This window comes from Bombina bombina, chromosome 4 (assembly GCF_027579735.1).
Source record: "Bombina bombina isolate aBomBom1 chromosome 4, aBomBom1.pri, whole genome shotgun sequence".
Taxonomy (NCBI): domain Eukaryota; kingdom Metazoa; phylum Chordata; class Amphibia; order Anura; family Bombinatoridae; genus Bombina; species Bombina bombina.
In genome coordinates, this window is record NC_069502.1 from 890,927,091 (window position 1) to 890,946,782 (window position 19,692).

Sequence of the window (19,692 nt, forward strand, 5' to 3'; positions counted from 1 at the left end):
TGGGGGGTTCAACATGCAGCTAGACAGCAGCTAAAGTATAACTGTTTACAGAGCACTTACTCTGGTGAGCTGAAGAAATTTGGGGTAAAATATCTTCCCTTTTTAAATAGAGATGTTAAGGTGATATTTTCATGTCAGCCTTTAACAGTTATGCTGCAACACTTTCAAGTGACTTAGTATAAGAGTATTATGTCCCTTTAAGGAAGGCACCTTATAAAAGGATAAAGTATGAAGGTAGATACTTGGTTGATTGAGTCTACTACTATATATTCCTGATTTTTGTTTCTTTACCATTATAACTGCCATTATATTTTGTGCATCAGTAAAATTGTATTTTTACAAATTAATTGTGTTTTGTCACTTTTATTTATTACTTACAAAAAACCTGAGGAAAAATGCTTGCTTTTTGCTGTTGTTTTCAAAAACAAACAAAAACAAAACAAAACATTGCTTAAATGGACAGTGTTTGCAATAAATGGACAGTGTTTGCAATAAATGGACAGTGTTTGCAAATCAGTCTCCCCCCCTAGAACAACACAAAGTAGTTACAATGATTACCAGTTTTCTATGTACTGTTAAACTGTATAACACATTACGCATAGTATGCATTATGCATATTGTGACACTGTACACGGTATCCTATGTAACATGAAAATATTGTTTATTACAAGTTTTATTTATCTACACAAATTCATGACAATAGAAATAGATAATTATTATGAAATACGGTTATATCACCTATATGATATCAAAGAGCAGAAGGGCATTTGATTATATAATCAACATAATAATTAGCTCTTTGATCGAATGCCCTTCTGCTCTTTGATATCATATAGGTGATATAACCGTATTTCATAATAATTATCTCTTTCTATTGTCATGAATACATGTGGATAAAAATGCCTAGGAAGATTGTAACATGGTATAGCGATAAGCATGGTTATAACGGCTTGTTAGTAGATATTTTTCTCTATCAAGGTTTGTGCCAACTGTTTTTTTTGTTCATATGTTTACCGTTACCATGACTGCCGCTCACACATGTATTGATATCAAATTTACAGATCGATAACTCATTATAAATACTGATGCGTTGGCATGATTATCTATTGCATATCTATACTTATGCTTTGAATGCCTTGATTTATTTCTTTGTATTTTAATTTTACTTTTAGGACCAGTGTTCTATCAAAAACTCCAATAGATCGAAAACGCCAATCTGACGTCACTTCCGGTGAATCCATACATCTGATTGGTCCATATCCATGGAGTGACAGGACTCACAACCAATCAGATGGGCACTGTAATCGCCTATCTACACTATCTATTTTGCCTCCGCCTGTGGTGTTCAAGGGTGGCAAAGCCCCCCTTGTAAACCTCATTCCCCAAGGTTTACTTGTGGGGTGTATGCCAGAGGATCAGCGGTGCGCCCCCCCCCCCCCCAGACCGAGGCAAAACAGATATTAACATAGAAGACTTACCGGAAGTGACGTCAGATTGGAGTTTTCGAGGAATTGGGGTTCTCAACAGGACTCCGTGCTGCCCGAGATGATGACGTCACCTTGAGGGGCAAAACATCTACCCGGGAGAGCGCAGTGACCAGCATCTTATGCGTATATATTTCCTTTGGTGGTGGGTAAGTTCTTGATTGCTTTATATGTCTGAGGAAGGGGGTAACACCCCTAAAACATTCACTTAGTAAAGGTGATTGAATACAAGTCCTGGCGAGTGCTCTTTTTTTTATACATATGGACTAATCTTGGGCTCTTAACTGTTTGTAATCTGGTGGGGTATATATACAGTATATATATATATATATATATATATATATATATATATATATATATATATATATATATATATATATATATATATATATATATATATTTATAGTACTTTCAATAAAAACTTCCCCAAACCACTACTAATGATTCTAGTTTCATTACTTTAAAATGTTATACTTTTGCAAGGTTAGTTTCTTCTTTCATGACTCAGATAGAGCATGCAATTTTAAACAACTTTCTAAGTTACTCCAATGATCAATTTTTCTTCGTTCTCTTGCTATCTTTATTTGAAAAAGCAGGATTCTAAGCTAAGGAGCTGGCCCTTGACGCTTCCTGATTGGTGGCTATATTTAGCCACCAATCAGCAAGTGCCACCCAGATGCTGAACCAAAAATGGGCCGGCTCCTAAGCTTAGATTCTTGCTTTTCAAATAAAGATAGCAAGAGAACAAAGATAATAGGAGTAAATTAGAAAGTTGCTTAAAATTAAATGCTCTATCTGAATCATGAAATAAAAAATTTGGGTTTAGCATCCCTTTAAAGCTACATTTATATTTTCAAGTAGCCCAGTTTGTTTAGTTCTCTTGGTATCCTTTTTAAAAAAGCATACCAAGGTAAGTTCAGGAGCAGCAATGCACTACTGACAGTTAGTTGCTGATTGGTGGTTGCACATATATGCTTTTTGTCATTGGCTCACCCGATGTGCTCAGGTACATCCCAGTAGTGCATTGATTCTCCTTTAACCAAGGATATCAAGAGAATGAAGAAAATTTGATAATAGAAGTACACTGGAAAGTTGTTTAAAATTGTATCCTCTAACTTCCGGGAGGCGGAGCTACTAGGTGGCAGCAGAGGAAAGGAGCTCCGGTGAAAGCTGCACCAAATACTTCAAGAAACCTAGAATAAAGCTTTCCCTTGCAAGCTTGTTGCCATCATTAAAACCAGGGCAGCAAAATCTTGCGGGATCTAACTGCTGAGGGTCAATTCATCGCCCTCGCCACAGAAGGAAAAGACAATGGCGGAGAGAAGGGTGCAAAAAGATGGCACCATTTTAAAGCAGGCTCAGAGAGGTAACCTAACCCCTCAGCGAGAGTAACGGACCGGGCTACAAGGAAGGTGATTGAAAAGCAGTGAATAGCTAACCGATTGCCATAACTAAGCTAAGTGAATAAACTGACAAGTCCTACTCAAGCTGCATTGTTTTTCTTTCTTTCTCCCCCGACTATCGACCACGCTGCACCTCTCCCCCCACGTGTCAACTTTTACTTGCCTGTATCACGCAACCACTGAGCAGGACAGGTCTATGAACACCCCTAGGTAATTTTTTGTTTTGTTTTTTCATCACTGCTGTGGGGCTAGACATATCTACTCTAGCAACTCTGTATATGAGGCAATCTGCAGTGCAGATCAGGAACATCTGATGATACAGGCGGGGAGATAGAACTTGTGAGACTGTGAGATCATTATCCTATTAAAGTGCCTGATATCTAGTGTGGGGAGAGGAGGGAGTAGTACCTAGGCCTAAACCCTGCAGCATACCTCCAGCTTATTCAGGTTTGGCCCTGAACTTGCCTATGACCCTTCCGGGGGTTCACCACAACAGTTAAGCCACCATTTACTATGAATAGATAAGAATAAAAAGTATGTACCAGACTTCCAGCATACCTCTCTAGTGTCTCTTCCCCTGACTTTTTCTAGCTGCAATTAAAGGTGAATTACTCTTTTGGAGCTCTGTCTAACTGCTCATACCTTTAGGGACATTCTGTTATATCCTACTTGGACTAAGCTAAGAGACAGAGACAACATTCCCCAACAAGTGTATGCAGAAGAATTATTCTAGCTTTGCCAAGACTACTGGCAATATGGCGAATAGACAGAAAAACCAAGAACGAAAGACAAAACAGAAAATACAAGCTGCAGCAGAAATACAAGCTGCAGAACACATATCCGTGGAAACTACTGAAACACACATGCAAGAGTTTCATCCAATTGTTAAACAAATTTCAGCACTCTTCCTTCCAAAAATGGAAAAGCTTCTCATCTAGACTTCAGCACATAGAACAAAGAATGAGAAGAAATTAGGCAATGGGAAACATCAACAAAAGGTAGCGTCTCTGGAGGTTCAAAATAAGCTGCTGGTTGACAAGATAGATGACTTAGAGAATGGATCTTGGCGCAATTACCTGCGCATTGTTGGGCTGCCAGAAAATGTCCCCAGCTCAGACCTGTTGGTTTTTGCAGAGTGCCCCTTACCTAAACTGTTAAAGCTAAATACAGATGAAATTCCATGTATAGCTGAAAGGGCTCATAGAGTGGGCAACACAAGCCAGGACCAACAAAATGCAAAGGGACCAAGACAAGTCATGATCAGATACCTCAACTTTAAGGATAAGATCTTCCTCCTCAGGGCATACAGTCAACATTCACCTCTACTATATGAAGGCCAAAAGATCTTAATATTTCAAGACTACTCAGCGGAGATCTCTAGAAGGCGTAGAGAATTCCCGTCATACTGCAAGTCACTACTGGAAGCAGGGCGCTCAGTCTCACTGCTATTCCCAGCAAAACTTAAACTTCAAACCAAGCAAGGCATTAGATTCTTTGATGATCCTAAACAACTTAGGAACTTTCTGAGACAGGAAGAAACTGATAAAGAAAAGGACAATTGAGAGCCACTATCCATTAAAATACACCTGCTGTTCCACTGTATAACTGAATGTGAAACTAATCACCTTTTTTCAAGATGTAAGGGGGAGGGAATAATACCAAGGGATGAGGGAGTCTAGATCTAACACCACCAGATAGATACCATTGCCCTCAAAATAGCATTTGGGGATGCCTTTTCTAGACTTAGTAGGAGATATAAGGTGCCATATACTATAGATATGCCATATGACAAGGAGACATGCTGAGATAAGTCAGTAACTGATGAGAATACTTGAGAGTTATCCTTTAACCACATCACATAGTTAGAAATAGGCTACAAACCAAGGAACCTGTTACATTAAGTATTAAAGCTAGGACAATCGCCATTGGCCCTCAGCTTATTAGGAACCTTTTTAACTAGCTTTAACTAGAACCCTCAAAAGAATACAAATGGAGGTCTGGTACAGGCCATGCAGAGATGGGTGAGTTAGAACAGAAGAAAAAGACCCATCTGGTTGAAAGGTATAGACAGTATTGTCAGAATGTTTAAATTGTTTTTTTGCTTTTTTTTATGTTACTGTATTGTTGATGCACGCTCTCTTGTTCAAGTCTCAGGTGCCTCTCCTCTCTCCCCGAGGTTGCAGAAGAAGATGGTATTTCTCAGATCTAATTTTTAGAGTCTACTCAAAACTGATGAAAACATGTCCCCAGCAACTGCTTTATCCTTCACTGATCCAGGTGAGGTGCAGGCCACAACACCCTACACTCTTCACACTAGGACACAATGGCTAATGATTTACGTATAGTAAGTTGGAATGTAGGAGGTATAACATCACCACAGAAACGTAGGTCTATCCTACAATATTTAAGATTGAAAAAAACAGACATCGCCATTTTAGAGGAGACACATTTCTCTAGAGTGGAACATCAAAAATTAAAACAGGGCTGGGTTGGGGAGGTGATTTATACAACATTTGAGCAGAGTAGAGCCAGGGGCATAGCGATACTTTTTAGGAAAAACTAACATATACTATTTCCAAAACACTCATAGATCCCAATGGGAGATACCTCATGATACAGTTAGAGATGCAGGGGATATCATTTACACTGATAGGATTATACGGACCCCAAACACAGAAGCAGGCGTTCTGGAGAGACCTACAGGTAAAGATTGCTCAGTTCTCTTCCCAACCTCTTGTAATTGGGGGAGACTTTAACATAGCACCCCAAACACCAGCAGATAGATTCCACAATCCCGAGAATCCGAAAGTAGGGCCTAGAACCACTCAAAACTCTAAGAAAGAATCAAATATAATCTGCATGCGTATGAGACGCTTAAGCCTCCAAGATATATGGAGAGCCAGGCACCCAGAGACTATACCTGCATGTCGACAACGAACAATACACTCTCAAGACTTGATTACTTTCTGCTTTTGACTAACATGTATACTAGAGTAGCGGAGACAGGGATTGATCCCATAACTGTTTCAGATCATGCCCCAATAACCTTAAAAATTCAACATGGACAGTCGCATAGAAGAGGTAATAAGTGGGTATTCCCCAATTATCTTTACAAAGACCCTAACTTTTTTAGACACTTACTAGGAGAGTGGCAGACATACAAAACACTAAATGAAGCACACACAGGAAACGCTCTCCTGTTCTGGGAAACTGCGAAAGCAGTCTTAAGAGGGGTTATCTCAGCATACGCAGCAAATATAAAGAAAAAACCCAAAGCAAAATCCGATCTCCTCTTGAGACAGATCATAAATGCAAGGAACAGATACTTAAAGGGACATAATACTCATATGCTAAATCACTTGAAACTGATGCAGTATAACTGTAAAAAGCTGACAGGAAAATATCACCTGAGCATCTCTATAAAAAAAAGGAAGGTATTTTACCTCACAATCTCCTCAGCTCAGCAGAGTAAGTTCTGTGTAAAAAGTTATACTTCACCTGCTCCCAGCTGCAGGTAAAAATAAAAAAAAAAATGAAGAAATGAACAGCAGCCAATCAGCATCAGCAGTGCTGAGGTCATGAACTCTTACTGTGATCTCATGAGATTTGACTTAACTCTCATGAGATTTCATAGTAAGCTTCCTTACTATGAAATAATATGAGAGTTCACAAGGCTCATCCTTTCAGCTGTCCCAGGACAGACACACTAAAATGCTGCTTAGAAATCCTTTACAATGGGAGGTGGCTACTGGGGAACTTTTGAGGTAAAATATCTTTCTTTTTTACATAGAGATGTTCAGGAGATATTTTCTAGTCAGCTTTTTACAGCTATGCTGCATCACTTTCAAGTGTTTCAACATTTGGGTATTATGGCCCTTTAAGACACTCCTCAGCCCAAAATAGATTGAGATACAAGGAAATAAAAGCAACTAGAGATAGCTATTTATTTCAGCAAGCAAACAACTCACACTCTAAAACACAAGCCAAATTCTATAGATTTGGAAACAAGACAGGCAAACTCTTAGCTAATATAACCAAACTCACAAGGAAAAAGACAATATAGTTCTAAATGAAGAAAAAGACATCCAGAAAACTATTTTAGATTTTTATAAAGACCTCTATTCTCCACAACAAGTGAACCCAGATAACAAGTCAAGCTTCTGGCAGTCGGTGGACTTGCCGAAAGTAGAACAACCCCAACTATATAATCTGAACAGTAAAATAACACAAGAAAAAATTCTAGAAACAGTCAAAACACTAAATCTAGACAAAACCCCGGGCCCAGATGGACTTCCGGCTGAGTTCTACAAAATTCTAGGCCTGGAGCTATGTCCAACCCTAGCACAATTATACAATGGTATCCTAGAAAACACAGATGACCCATCCATGAGACTGGCAGAGGCAAACATAAGTATTATCCACAAAGAGGGTAGGGATCCTCTATTAGCACACTCTTACCGTCCTATTTCACTATTGAACCAGGACTACAAAATACTTACAAAAATCCTAGCCAAAAGATTAGCGTTGATTCTACCAACCATAATTCACAAAGACCAAACAGGGTTTGTCAAGGGGAGATCATCTGTTCTCAATATTAGAAAAGTGCAGACAGTGATTCAACATTATTGGACACTTACACAAGACGTTGCCAACAGGAAAGAGCATAGAGAGGCAACCTTATTAATGATAGACGCAGAAAAGGCCTTTGATAAGGTACTTTGGGACCATCTCTTCACCACCCTAGGGAAGATAGGAATACAGGGAGCTTTTTTTAAAGCAATCTACAATTTGTATAAAATCCCACAAGCCTCCTTAATAGTTAATGGCATGCTAACACAATCTTTCCGGCTCTTTAGTGGTACACACCAGGGATGCCCCCTTTCCCCACTCTTATTTGACATTTCCATAGAGCCTCTGGCGTGGAAAATTAGGCAACAGCTGGAAGGACTCAAAATAGGAGACTCTAGGCTTCATTTAAACCTTTTTGCAGATGACATGATCCTGTTCATCCAAGAACCCCAAAAAAATATTCCAATAGTAATGAATTTAATAAAGGAGTTCAGTTCAATATCTGGATACACGATTAATACAGATAAAACAGAACTAATCTGGCTACTCAATAGAGAGAAATCTATCCCTGGTTTTGACTTTAAAATAGTGGAAGATAGCTTTAAATACTTAGGTATCATATTACATCCAGACCTACGTAAATGGTACACCATTAATTATACGCTCCTACTGAAAAAACTCAAAAACATGATAGACACATGGAAGCAGCTACCGATCTCCCTATCGGGCAGAAAAGGACTCATAAAGATGGTCTACTTTCCCAAACTCCTATATTTCTTCCAGACAGTTCCAGGAATACTTAGGAAAACAGACTTAAAAGCCATAACGCAGATGGTCCTGGGGTTCGTCTGGAACAATAAAAAACACAGAATTAGCTACCTAAAACTCACGGCTTCTAAAGAAAAGGGCGGGTTGGCACTTCCAAACTTTGAATTATACAATTGGGCAGCCCAAGGGAAGCTTGTGGTGGACTGGTTCACTGGTCAAGAGAAATTCGCTGACCCAAAACTAGAGAGTAGCCTTGTCCAACCCTGGTCACTTCAGATGATACCCCACATGACACAAACACAGGCAAATAAATGGGTGGGAGGTCTAGACCTTCTAAATCAACCAGCTAGAGCCTGGAGGCTCATGAGCAAATGGTTGGGCACGAACCACAGAATCATACAGCTCTTACCATGGCATGGAAGTTCCCAGCCGGAATTACCTCTAAGGCCTTTAGATTTTGGAAAGAGAGGGGATTACATACTGTAGGTCAAACTTTAATGGAAGATAAAAAAAACTATGTTGACATTTGAAACCCTGCAGATCAGATTTGAACTCTCAAAAACGCATTATTACGCATATTTACAGGCTAGACATTACCTACACTCCATCATAGAGGCAAATACTCTGACGGAGCAGACACAAATCACACAGATCATAGACCTGGCAGCAAAGGGCATCTCCTCCATATCACCAATATATAAAAGACTATTGCAACCAATAAACACAAAATGTATAGACAAAATTCTGGAAATATGGATACCTATATTAGGTGTACAGATACCAGAAGCAACGTTCACTGAGAGTATCAGTAAGGTCAGAACAGCCACTCTGTCTTCAGCTATGAGGGAGTCACATTTTAAACTCTTACACAACATTTATGTAACCCCAGACAAATTTCAGCACTGGAAGAAAGAGAGGGAAAACAAATGCCCTAAATGTGGATCATTAGAAGCGTATATAGTCCACATGATCTGGAGCTGCCCCCACATAGTTACATTTTGGAAAATGTTGGAGCATTGGCTACGTACTGCAATGTCTCTTTCCAGGCTGATTCTGACCCTCAAGAATGTAGTACTGTTCAACATTAAAAACATTCCAAGACCCCAGAAAGCCTGTATCCACAATATAATCCTCGTCGCCAGAAACCTGATATTTTAGAACTTGTTGAAACGAAATCCACCTATTGTTACACAGCTAAAAAATGCCTTACTTAAGCAGTTATTTATTGAACAATCTGATGGGCTAGGTGACATACTAAAAAGGGTCAAATCTTTCCTGACTAAATGGGAACCTTACCTTCACCACTTACCTAGAGACACACGTTGCATCATAATTGCACCCTTTAAAGACACAGACTATGTCCTTAATGTGAGACTACGAGGTGAGGAGCTGTATGAATAGACCAAACCTTGGGGAGAGACAACAGGAGGGGTGCCGAACTGAGAGCAGCGTAATGTGAGTTGGATTTAATTTAATTTAAATTTGTTTTAATGTATGTTTAAAAATAATTTGTCTACCACAGGACCCAATTTGGGTTTCCCTGGTTATGAGATAATACCTGAGAATGTATGTTCAGTCATGTCTCAAAGTGCCTTTATAGTTTATATACATTGTTTGCTAATGCAACAAACTGTAACTTGAATGTTTTTTTTCCAATTCCTGTGGTGACAATCAAAAATAAAAATATTTAAAAAAAAAAAAATTAAAAAAAAATTGTATCCTCTATTTGAATCATGAAAGAAAAAATGGTGTTAATGGCCCTTTAAGTGCAAAACTAGATAATGTTTCATAAATATATGTTTCCTATACATTTAAAGGGACATTAAACACTAAATAAATGCTAGAAAAAAATAACGCATTCAAAGAAAAGTTAAGTCTGCGAATAACATGTAGATGTATTGTTAATGTTTCATTAGCTGTTTAAATAGTGACAAATTAAGTGTAAAGTTTTAGTGTCTATAAAACAATGGGAGCTGCCATGTTGTAACTTAGGTTACCTTTTCTGCTGTAGCCAATTTGGGACAGTTATAAATAGGTCACTAGAGTGTGCAGCCAATGACTGTGTGGAATATAACAGTGTTCTGCACTTCCATTTCTAACAGGAACTAAAAGCTCAGAATTTCAGAATGGAATTACAGGAAAAGGGGACAAAATAAATAATTTAAGTATATTGCAGAGCTTTTTTTATATTTTATTTAATGACCAAATCTATCCAGCACAAATATTCATTGTGTTTAGTGTACTTCATTTATAGGGAAGACAGACACATAGGCAACATGCACAGTAACAAAGACAATTACATATTTTATCAATGCAATGCAGTGCTCACTTTTCAGTAACAAATATTTATTAATGAATTTGTTTTAGAACTTTTAATTTGTTTGTATGGATACAAAAGGTAAAAAAAAAAGAAAAAGTAATCAGATATAAGAATTTCTTGGGTCACTGAATAAAAATATCCATGAAAATTAAATATATATTTTCATACTTTAAAAATTGCTTATATTAAGGGAACAATAAAGTCAATATTAGACTTCATGTTTCAAATAGAACATATAATTTTAAATAACTTCCAAGTATACGTCTCTGATCAAATTGACTTAGTTCTCTATGTATCATTTGTTGAAGAATAAGCAGCATTGCAAAGTTGGGAGCTAGCTGAACACATTTGGTGAGCCAATGACGAGAGGCATATATGTGCAGTCACCAATAACCAGCTATCCTCCAGCAGTGCACTGCTGCTGCTGAACATACCTAGGTATGCTGTTAAATTAATTATACTACGAGAACTAAACTAATTTTGGTAATAGACGTAAATTGGAAAGTTGTTTATTATTGTTCTGTATGAATTATAAAAGTTTAATTTTGACTTTACTGTTCCTTTAAAGTGACAGAAACACTGAGATTATAATATAAAAGGTTTAGAACAACTATGCAATATTCTCATAATTTATTTTTTCCCTATTCATGAAATTTAGATCTGAAAATTGTAGATTTTCTAATTCTCAGAATTGGAAATACACAATGCTGACTTTTAAAGGCTAATCCTGCTACATATTTGCACCAATTGCTGCAGATAATAGCTTGAAAACAATGTAATTTATACTAACATAACTTCTCTTGGTATCTTTATTTGAAAAATCAGGAATGTAAGCTTAAGAGCCGGCCCATTTTTGGTTCAGCACCTGGGTATCGCTTGCTCATTGGTGGCTAAATGATTCAGATAGAGCATGCAATTTTTAACAACTTTCTAACTTTCTGCTATTGTCAAATTGTCTTTGTTCTCTTGGTATTTTTTCTTGGAAAATAGGGATGTAAGCTCAGGGCCGTGCATGTGTATGGAGCACTATATAGAAGGAGTTTTGCAAGAATGTTATCCATTTGCAAGAGTCCTAGATGGCAGCACTGCCATTCAGTGCTCCAGACACTTACCTTTTCAACAAAGAATACCATGGGAACAAGGCAAATTTGATAACAGAAGTAAATTGGAAACAATTTTTTTTTAAATTGTATGCTCTGAATCACAAAAATGTTTGGGTTTCACGTCCCTTTAACAGTTTGCCATTTTGGAGCTTTAAGGGAGGACACTTATGAAAAATGCATATGTCAGGAGCTGTTTAAAGAAATGCTTGAATAATGTTCCATTATAAGAACCCTGACATATGTATTTTTCATATGTGTCCCCTCTTAAAGCGGCAATATGGCCACCCTACCATTGAACTATCCACAATTAGTTCCAGTTTTGATTTTAAAAGTAATAAATCAAAACATTTAGATCTGAAGTGTGTCTTGTAAATGAGACTTAGAATATTCAATTTATAATACTGATTTTCCATTTCTTTTGTAATGTTACGATGCTATTAGAAGACAAGGGTTACTGAAATGGAGCACTGCATCAGGCCATAAAAACATGCTCGTGCACAGTGATACCTGGTTAACAGAAGCATCTGTATTAGCCACAGGTGAAGGAGAACGACAAGCCGGCGGGGAGGAAATCTCACTGTTGGTTCCCTCCTCCCCTGACTCCTCAGTGACAGGTGACAGAAGAGTATGACAGCGACCAGCAGTCATCTGTCACAGGAGGACATCGGAAGAACCGCAAAGGACAGCAAGGAGATCAGTAGAAAGTCAGAAGCGTGACAAAGTAGGCACTAAATATTTATACACAGAAAGCAATACATACATACCCCCCCCCATTACATGGGTGATTGAAATACAGTAGTTATCATTACTAGATTTAAACAAGTACAAAAATATGGCCTTCAAAATGAAAATGATACAAAGATACCTAAAACAGTTGCTTATTTTTGCTTTGCTCTACTTAAAGGGACATAAAAATAAAACAGTGAAAGCTTTAATATGTTAGAGCAATTTATCAATGCACTATTGCTTGCAAAGAGATTAAACACATAGTTAAAGTCAGCACTACTGGGAGCAAGCTAAACACATCTGGAGAGCCAATGACAAAAGACACGCTGAGGGATCTGAAGAGTTGCTACTGATAAACTGAAATGTTTTAACCTTGTACTATTTTAGTGGTCTTCATGCTTATTTTACATATTGTAAATATAGAATCGATCACACTAACTTTTATTTAGGATATGTTTTTAGCCAATGGCTTTGTGTACGTGCGGTATTGCTTAATTATCTCAAAAGGCAACAAGGCTGTTTTATTAGCAAAATATTACAGCTCAGACAAAACAGCCTCTGATTTGCTGTACTGTATATGCCCGGAAAGTTCAAAACTGTATGTTCTATCCAAATCACGAAAAAAAAATGTGGTGTTTCCTGTCCCTATAATTAGTCATTATTTATCATGAAAATAGACAAGTAAGACTATATAAGTGTCACTGTACAGAGCTAACAAAGAAAACAAATCTTCTGTATACATACTTTTATATAGTAAATATATAGATGCTTTCATATTTTACTCTTTCAGGCATTCTGAATACACATACTGTATGTATTCTCAATATCACATCTGTACTCTATAGAAATATAGATGTGATTGCCCATGCAGCAAGATATGTCAAATTAAAGTTTATGATAGCTCTATCCATATCCCAATAATTCTTTAATGCCTAAATGACCAATAAATACAATAATTGTGTCATATACACACGCATAATAAAAAGATAATGCAATAGCGCTTACGCTGAATTTCAAATGAGCAATAGATTTTTTCTGACAAATTTCAAAATGTATTTGAATTTGCCAGCCCTTTGTATCATGTGACAGCCATCACAGTGTGCATACTAAGGCCTAGATTTGGAGTTCGGCGGTAGCCGTCAAAACCAGCGTTAGAGGCTCCTAACGCTGGTTTTGGCCGCCCGCTGGTATTTGGAGTCAGTGATTAAAGGGTCTAACGCTCACTTTTCAGCCGCGACTTTTCCATACCGCAGATCCCCCTACGCCATTTGCGTAGCCTATATTTTCAATGGGATCTTTCTAACGCTGGTATTTAGAGTCGTTTCTGAAGTGAGCGTTAGAGCTCTAACGACAAGATTCCAGCCGCCTGAAAATAGCAGGAGTTAAGAGCTTTCTGGCTAACGCCGGTTCATAAAGCTCTTAACTACTGTACCCTAAAGTACACTAACACCCATAAACTACCTATGTACCCCTAAACCGAGGTCCCCCCACACCGCCGCCACTCGATTAAAATTTTTAACCCCTAATCTGCCGACCGCCACCTACGTTATATTTATGTACCCCTAATCTGCTGCCCCTAACCCCGCCGACCCCTGTATTACATTTATTAAACCCTAACTTGCCCCCCACGTCGCCGCCAGCTACTTAAAATAATTAACCCCTAATCTTCCGACCGCAAATCGCCGCCACCTACGTTATCCCTATGTACCCCTAATCTGCTGCCCCTAACATCGCCGACCCCTATATTATATTTATTAACCCCTAATCTGCCCCCCTCAACGTCACCGACACCTGCCTACACTTATTAACCCCTAATCTGCCGAGCGGACCTGAGCGCTACTATAATAAATGTATTAACCCCTAATCCGCCTCACTAACCCTATCATAAATAGTATTAACCCCTAATCTGCCCTCCCTAACATCGCCGACACCTAACTTCAATTATTAACCCCTAATCTGCCGACCGGAGCTCACCGCTATTCTAATAAATGTATTAACCCCTAAAGCTAAGTCTAACCCTAACACTAACACCCCCCTAAGTTAAATATAATTTTTATCTAACGAAATAAATTAACTCTTATTAAATAACTTATTCCTATTTAAAGCTAAATACTTACCTGTAAAATAAATCCTAATATAGCTACAATATAAATTATAATTATATTATAGCTATTTTAGGATTAATATTTATTTTACAGGTAACTTTATATTTATTTTAACCAGGTACAATAGCTATTAAATAGTTAAGAACTATTTAATAGTTACCTAGTTAAAATAATAACAAATTTACCTGTAAAATAAATCCTAACCTAAGTTATAATTAAACCTAACACTACCCTATCAATAAAATAATTAAATAAACTACCTACAATTACCTACAATTAACCTAACACTACACTATCAATAAATTAATTAAACACAATTCCTACAAATAAATACAATTAAATAAACTAGCTAAAGTACAAAAAATAAAAAAGAACTAAGTTACAGAAAATAAAAAAATATTTACAAACATAAGAAAAATATTACAACAATTTTAAACTAATTACACCTACTCTGAGCCCCCTAATAAAATAACAAAGCCCCCCAAAATAAAAAATTCCCTACCCTATTCTAAATTAAAAAAGTTACAAGCTCTTTTACCTTACCAGCCCTGAACAGGGCCCTTTGCGGGGCATGCCCCAAGAATTTCAGCTCTTTTGCCTGTAAAAAAAAACATACAATACCCCCCCCCCAACATTACAACCCACCACCCACATACCCCTAATCTAACCCAAACCCCCCTTAAATAAACCTAACACTAAGCCCCTGAAGATCTTCCTACCTTGTCTTCACCATCCAGGTATCACCGATCCGTCCTGGCTCCAAGATCTTCATCCAACCCAAGCGGGGGTTGGCGATCCATAATCCGGTCCAGAAGAGGCTCCAAAGTCTTCCTCCTATCCGGCAAGAAGAGGACATCCGGACCGGCAAACATCTTCTCCAAGCGGCATCTTCGATCTTCTTCCATCCGGAGCGAAGCGGCAGGATCCTGAAGACATCCAGCGCGGAACATCCATCCGGACCGACGACTGAACGACGAATGACTGTTCCTTTAAGGGACGTCATCCAAGATGGCGTCCCTCGAATTCCGATTGGCTGATAGGATTCTATCAGCCAATCGGAATTAAGGTAGGAATTTTCTGATTGGCTGATGGAATCAGCCAATCAGAATCAAGTTCAATCCGATTGGCTGATCCAATCAGCCAATCAGATTGAGCTCGCATTCTATTGGCTGTTCCGATCAGCCAATAGAATGCGAGCTCAATCTGATTGGCTGATTGGATCGGCCAATCGGATTGAACTAGATCAGAAAATTCCTACCTTAATTCCGATTGGCTGATAGAATCCTATCAGCCAATCGGAATTCGAGGGACGCCATCTTGGATGACGTCCCTTAAAGGAACAGTCATTCGTCGTTCAGTCGTCGGTCCGGATGGATGTTCCGCGCTGGATGTCTTCAGGATCCTGCCGCTTCGCTCCGGATGGAAGAAGATCGAAGATGCCGCTTGGAGAAGATGTTTGCCGGTCCAGATGTCCTCTTCTTGCCGGATAGGAGGAAGACTTTGGAGCCTCTTCTGGACCGGATTATGGATCGCCAACCCCCGCTTGGGTTGGATGAAGATCTTGGAGCCAGGACGGATCGGTGATACCTGGATGGTGAAGACAAGGTAGGAAGATCTTCAGGGGCTTAGTGTTAAGTTTATTTAAGGGGGGTTTGGGTTAGATTAGGGGTATGTGGGTGGTGGGTTGTAATGTTGGGGGGGGGGTATTGTATGTTTTTTTTTACAGGCAAAAGAGCTGAAATTCTTGGGGCATGCCCCGCAAAGGGCCCTGTTCAGGGCTGGTAAGGTAAAAGAGCTTGTAACTTTTTTAATTTAGAATAGGGTAGGGAATTTTTTATTTTGGGGGGCTTTGTTATTTTATTAGGGGGCTTAGAGTAGGTGTAATTAGTTTAAAATTGTTGTAATATTTTTCTTATGTTTGTAAATATTTTTTTATTTTCTGTAACTTAGTTCTTTTTTATTTTTTGTACTTTAGCTAGTTTATTTAATTGTATTTATTTGTAGGAATTGTGTTTAATTAATTTATTGATAGTGTAGTGTTAGGTTAATTGTAGGTAATTGTAGGTAGTTTATTTAATTATTTTATTGATAGGGTAGTGTTAGGTTTAATTATAACTTAGGTTAGGATTTATTTTACAGGTAAATTTGTTATTATTTTAACTAGGTAACTATTAAATAGTTCTTAACTATTTAATAGCTATTGTACCTGGTTAAAATAAATATAAAGTTACCTGTAAAATAAATATTAATCCTAAAATAGCTATAATATAATTATAATTTATATTGTAGCTATATTAGGATTTATTTTACAGGTAAGTATTTAGCTTTAAATAGAAATAAGTTATTTAATAAGAGTTAATTTATTTCGTTAGATAAATATTATATTTAACTTAGGGGGGTGTTAGTGTTAGGGTTAGACTTAGCTTTAGGGGTTAATCCATTTATTAGAATAGCGGTGAGCTCCGATCGGAAGATTAGGGGTTAATAATTGAAGTTAGGTGTCGGCGATGTTAGGAAGGGCAGATTAGGGGTTAATACTATTTATGATAGGGTTAGTGAGGCGGATTAGGGGTTAATACATTTATTATAGTAGCGCTCAGGTCCGCTCGGCAGATTAGGGGTTAATAAGTGTAGGCAGGTGTCGGCGACGTTGTGGGGGGCAGGTTAGGGGTTAATAAATATAATATAGGGGTCGGCGGTGTTAGGGGTAGCAGATTAGGGGTACATAGGGATAACGTAGGTGGCGGCGGTTTACGGAGCGGCAGATTAGGGCTTTAAAAAAATATGCAGGGGTCAGCGATAGCGGGGGCGGCAGATTAGGGGTTAATAAGTGTAAGGCTAGGGGTGTTTAGACTCGGGGTACATGTTAGAGTGTTAGGTGCAGACGTAGGAAGTGTTTCCCCATAGGAAACAATGGGGCTGCGTTAGGAGCTGAACGCTGCTTTTTTGCAGGTGTTAGGTTTTTTTTCAGCTCAAACAGCCCCATTGTTTCCTATGGGGGAATCGTGCACGAGCACGTTTTTGAGGCCGGCCGCGTCCGTAAGCAACTCTGGTATCGAGAGTTGTCTTTGCGGTAAAAATGCTCTACGCTCCTTTTTTGGAGCCTAACGCAGCATTTGTTTGAACTCTCGATACCAGAGTTAATTTTATGGTGCGGCCAGAAAAAAGCCTGCGGAGCGTTAACAGCCCTTTTACCGCCGAACTCCAAATCTAGGCCAAACAGACTATGCACAATTTGATAATAGTACATTTTAATGTCTCTTAAAGCTGCTTGCTCTATCTGATGTTTAATTCTGACTTGAATGTCCCTTTAAATGGATATGGCTTAAAGGGACAGTCTAGTCCAAAATAAACTTTCATGATTCAGATAGAGAATGTAATTTTAATCAATTTTCCAATTTACTTTTATCACCAATTTTGCTTTGTTCTCTTGGTATTCTTAGTTGAAAGCTAAACCTAAGAGGTTCATATGCTAATTTCTAAGCCCTTGAAGGCCGCCTCTTCTCTCAGGGCATTTTTACAGTTTTTCACCACTAGAGGGTGTTAGTTCACATTTATCATATAGATAACACTGTGCTCACGCAAGTTTAGTTCCAGTGAGCAAGCTCTGATTGGCTAAAATCGATGTCTGTCAAAAGAACTGAAATAAGGGGGCAGTTCGCAGGGGCTTAGATACAAGGTAATCACAGAGGTAAAAAGTGTATTTATATAACTGTGTTGGTTATGCAAAACTAGGGAATGGGTAATAAAGGGATTATCTATCTTTTCAAACAATAAAAATTCTGGTGTAGACTGTCCCTTTAATCACTTCAATTGGAGGGCGCTCAATATATCTATTACTATTTGTGTAATCAGCGCCGTTATGCTATATTGTCTGTGAATCTATGAAATTCCAAATACAGATCTAGAAAAAAAAATCCCGCTTGGACTTTTTATTCCAAAGGATGTGTTATTAACAGGAAACGGACTAAAAGGATGTAATATGTTAACAGAAGAAAATTACAAAAATAACCTGGAAATTTTTTTAATTGTGCCTCATAACGGTTAATTTTATTTTATTTGTCCCTCCTTTTTTGCCAGCTTTTGTCATGGAAATTCTGTAAAAATTCTAACACATCCATATAATATAAAGAAAACATTAATTTGAGCTATGAAAAACTATGTCTAGTTAACACATTATATGCACATCTCAGAAATAAATAAATGAAATAAAACGGGAAATTACATTCAAAATTAAACATAAATGGATTAGAAAGAGCATGACATTTGCTCAGTTATCTTGGAATTGTTTGTTTAGATTAACCCTAGGTGAGTTCAGGAGCATGCATGGGTTTTTAGTCATCTGGCACCAGTGTTTGCAACAATGTTTATAGTCATTTTATACATGGTTGCAAACACTGTTACCATAGAATGCTAAAGACTTGTCCACGCCCCTATTAGTGTGCCTAAATGTACTGCTTAACAAAGGATACCAAAAGAACAAAGCAGAAGTAAATCAGAAAGGTTTTTAATTTTTATCTGAATCATGAACATTTCATTTTGACTTTACAGTCCATTTATTACCACAAAGACAAAGCAATTATGTTTGCAGTTTGCATTGGGCGTATAATTGTATTTGGTTTTATTTCATGTTGTACTTTTATATGTACTACATATTTATCTGATAGTTCAGGATACAGTTTGCTCCGGCTGCTGATGTGGGATAATGAACAACTGTAACCTAGCAACAGATGCTACAAGTTGTTCACTAGGTTAGACATATAAACGCATTGGCAAACTTATATTGTTATTTCAAATAAAATAAATTATTTATTTAGTTTTGTAAATGGTTAAAACTTGTACAGGTTTAGACAGAAGTTATTTAAATATGTATGATGATTTAAATCAATTAAAGGGATATTCTACTCAACATTAAAGAGATCACTGTCAGAGGACAATTACATTAAAGTAACTGCTGTTACTTAGATGTCGTGTTTTAGATGAGTTGCCTTAATCAGCTCTATGCACAATGTAAGCCAGCAACTAATTATGATACAATGTGTTAAAGGTACATATGGCTTGTACATAAATCAAATGGTGGACATACAAATGTAAATAAAAACAAAAACGCAGCCCTACAATATGATTTCAAAAAATATATATGAATCTTAGGAGCCACCCAGAATACTCAAGAGCTAGTCTTACAATTTTTAGAGCCAGCAAATAACTTTATAA

General features: G+C 37.7%; 1 protein-coding gene across 1 annotated transcript in view; it reads right to left on the reverse strand.

The window, feature by feature from the left end:
• Nucleotides 1-19,692, reverse strand: part of SYNE1 (spectrin repeat containing nuclear envelope protein 1) — a 780,519-nt gene that overhangs the window by 252,959 nt on the left and 507,868 nt on the right. Inside the window, 1 exon segment of the mRNA XM_053711805.1 lies at nucleotides 12,155-12,295. Within this exon segment, the coding sequence (XP_053567780.1) occupies nucleotides 12,155-12,295 (141 nt within the window).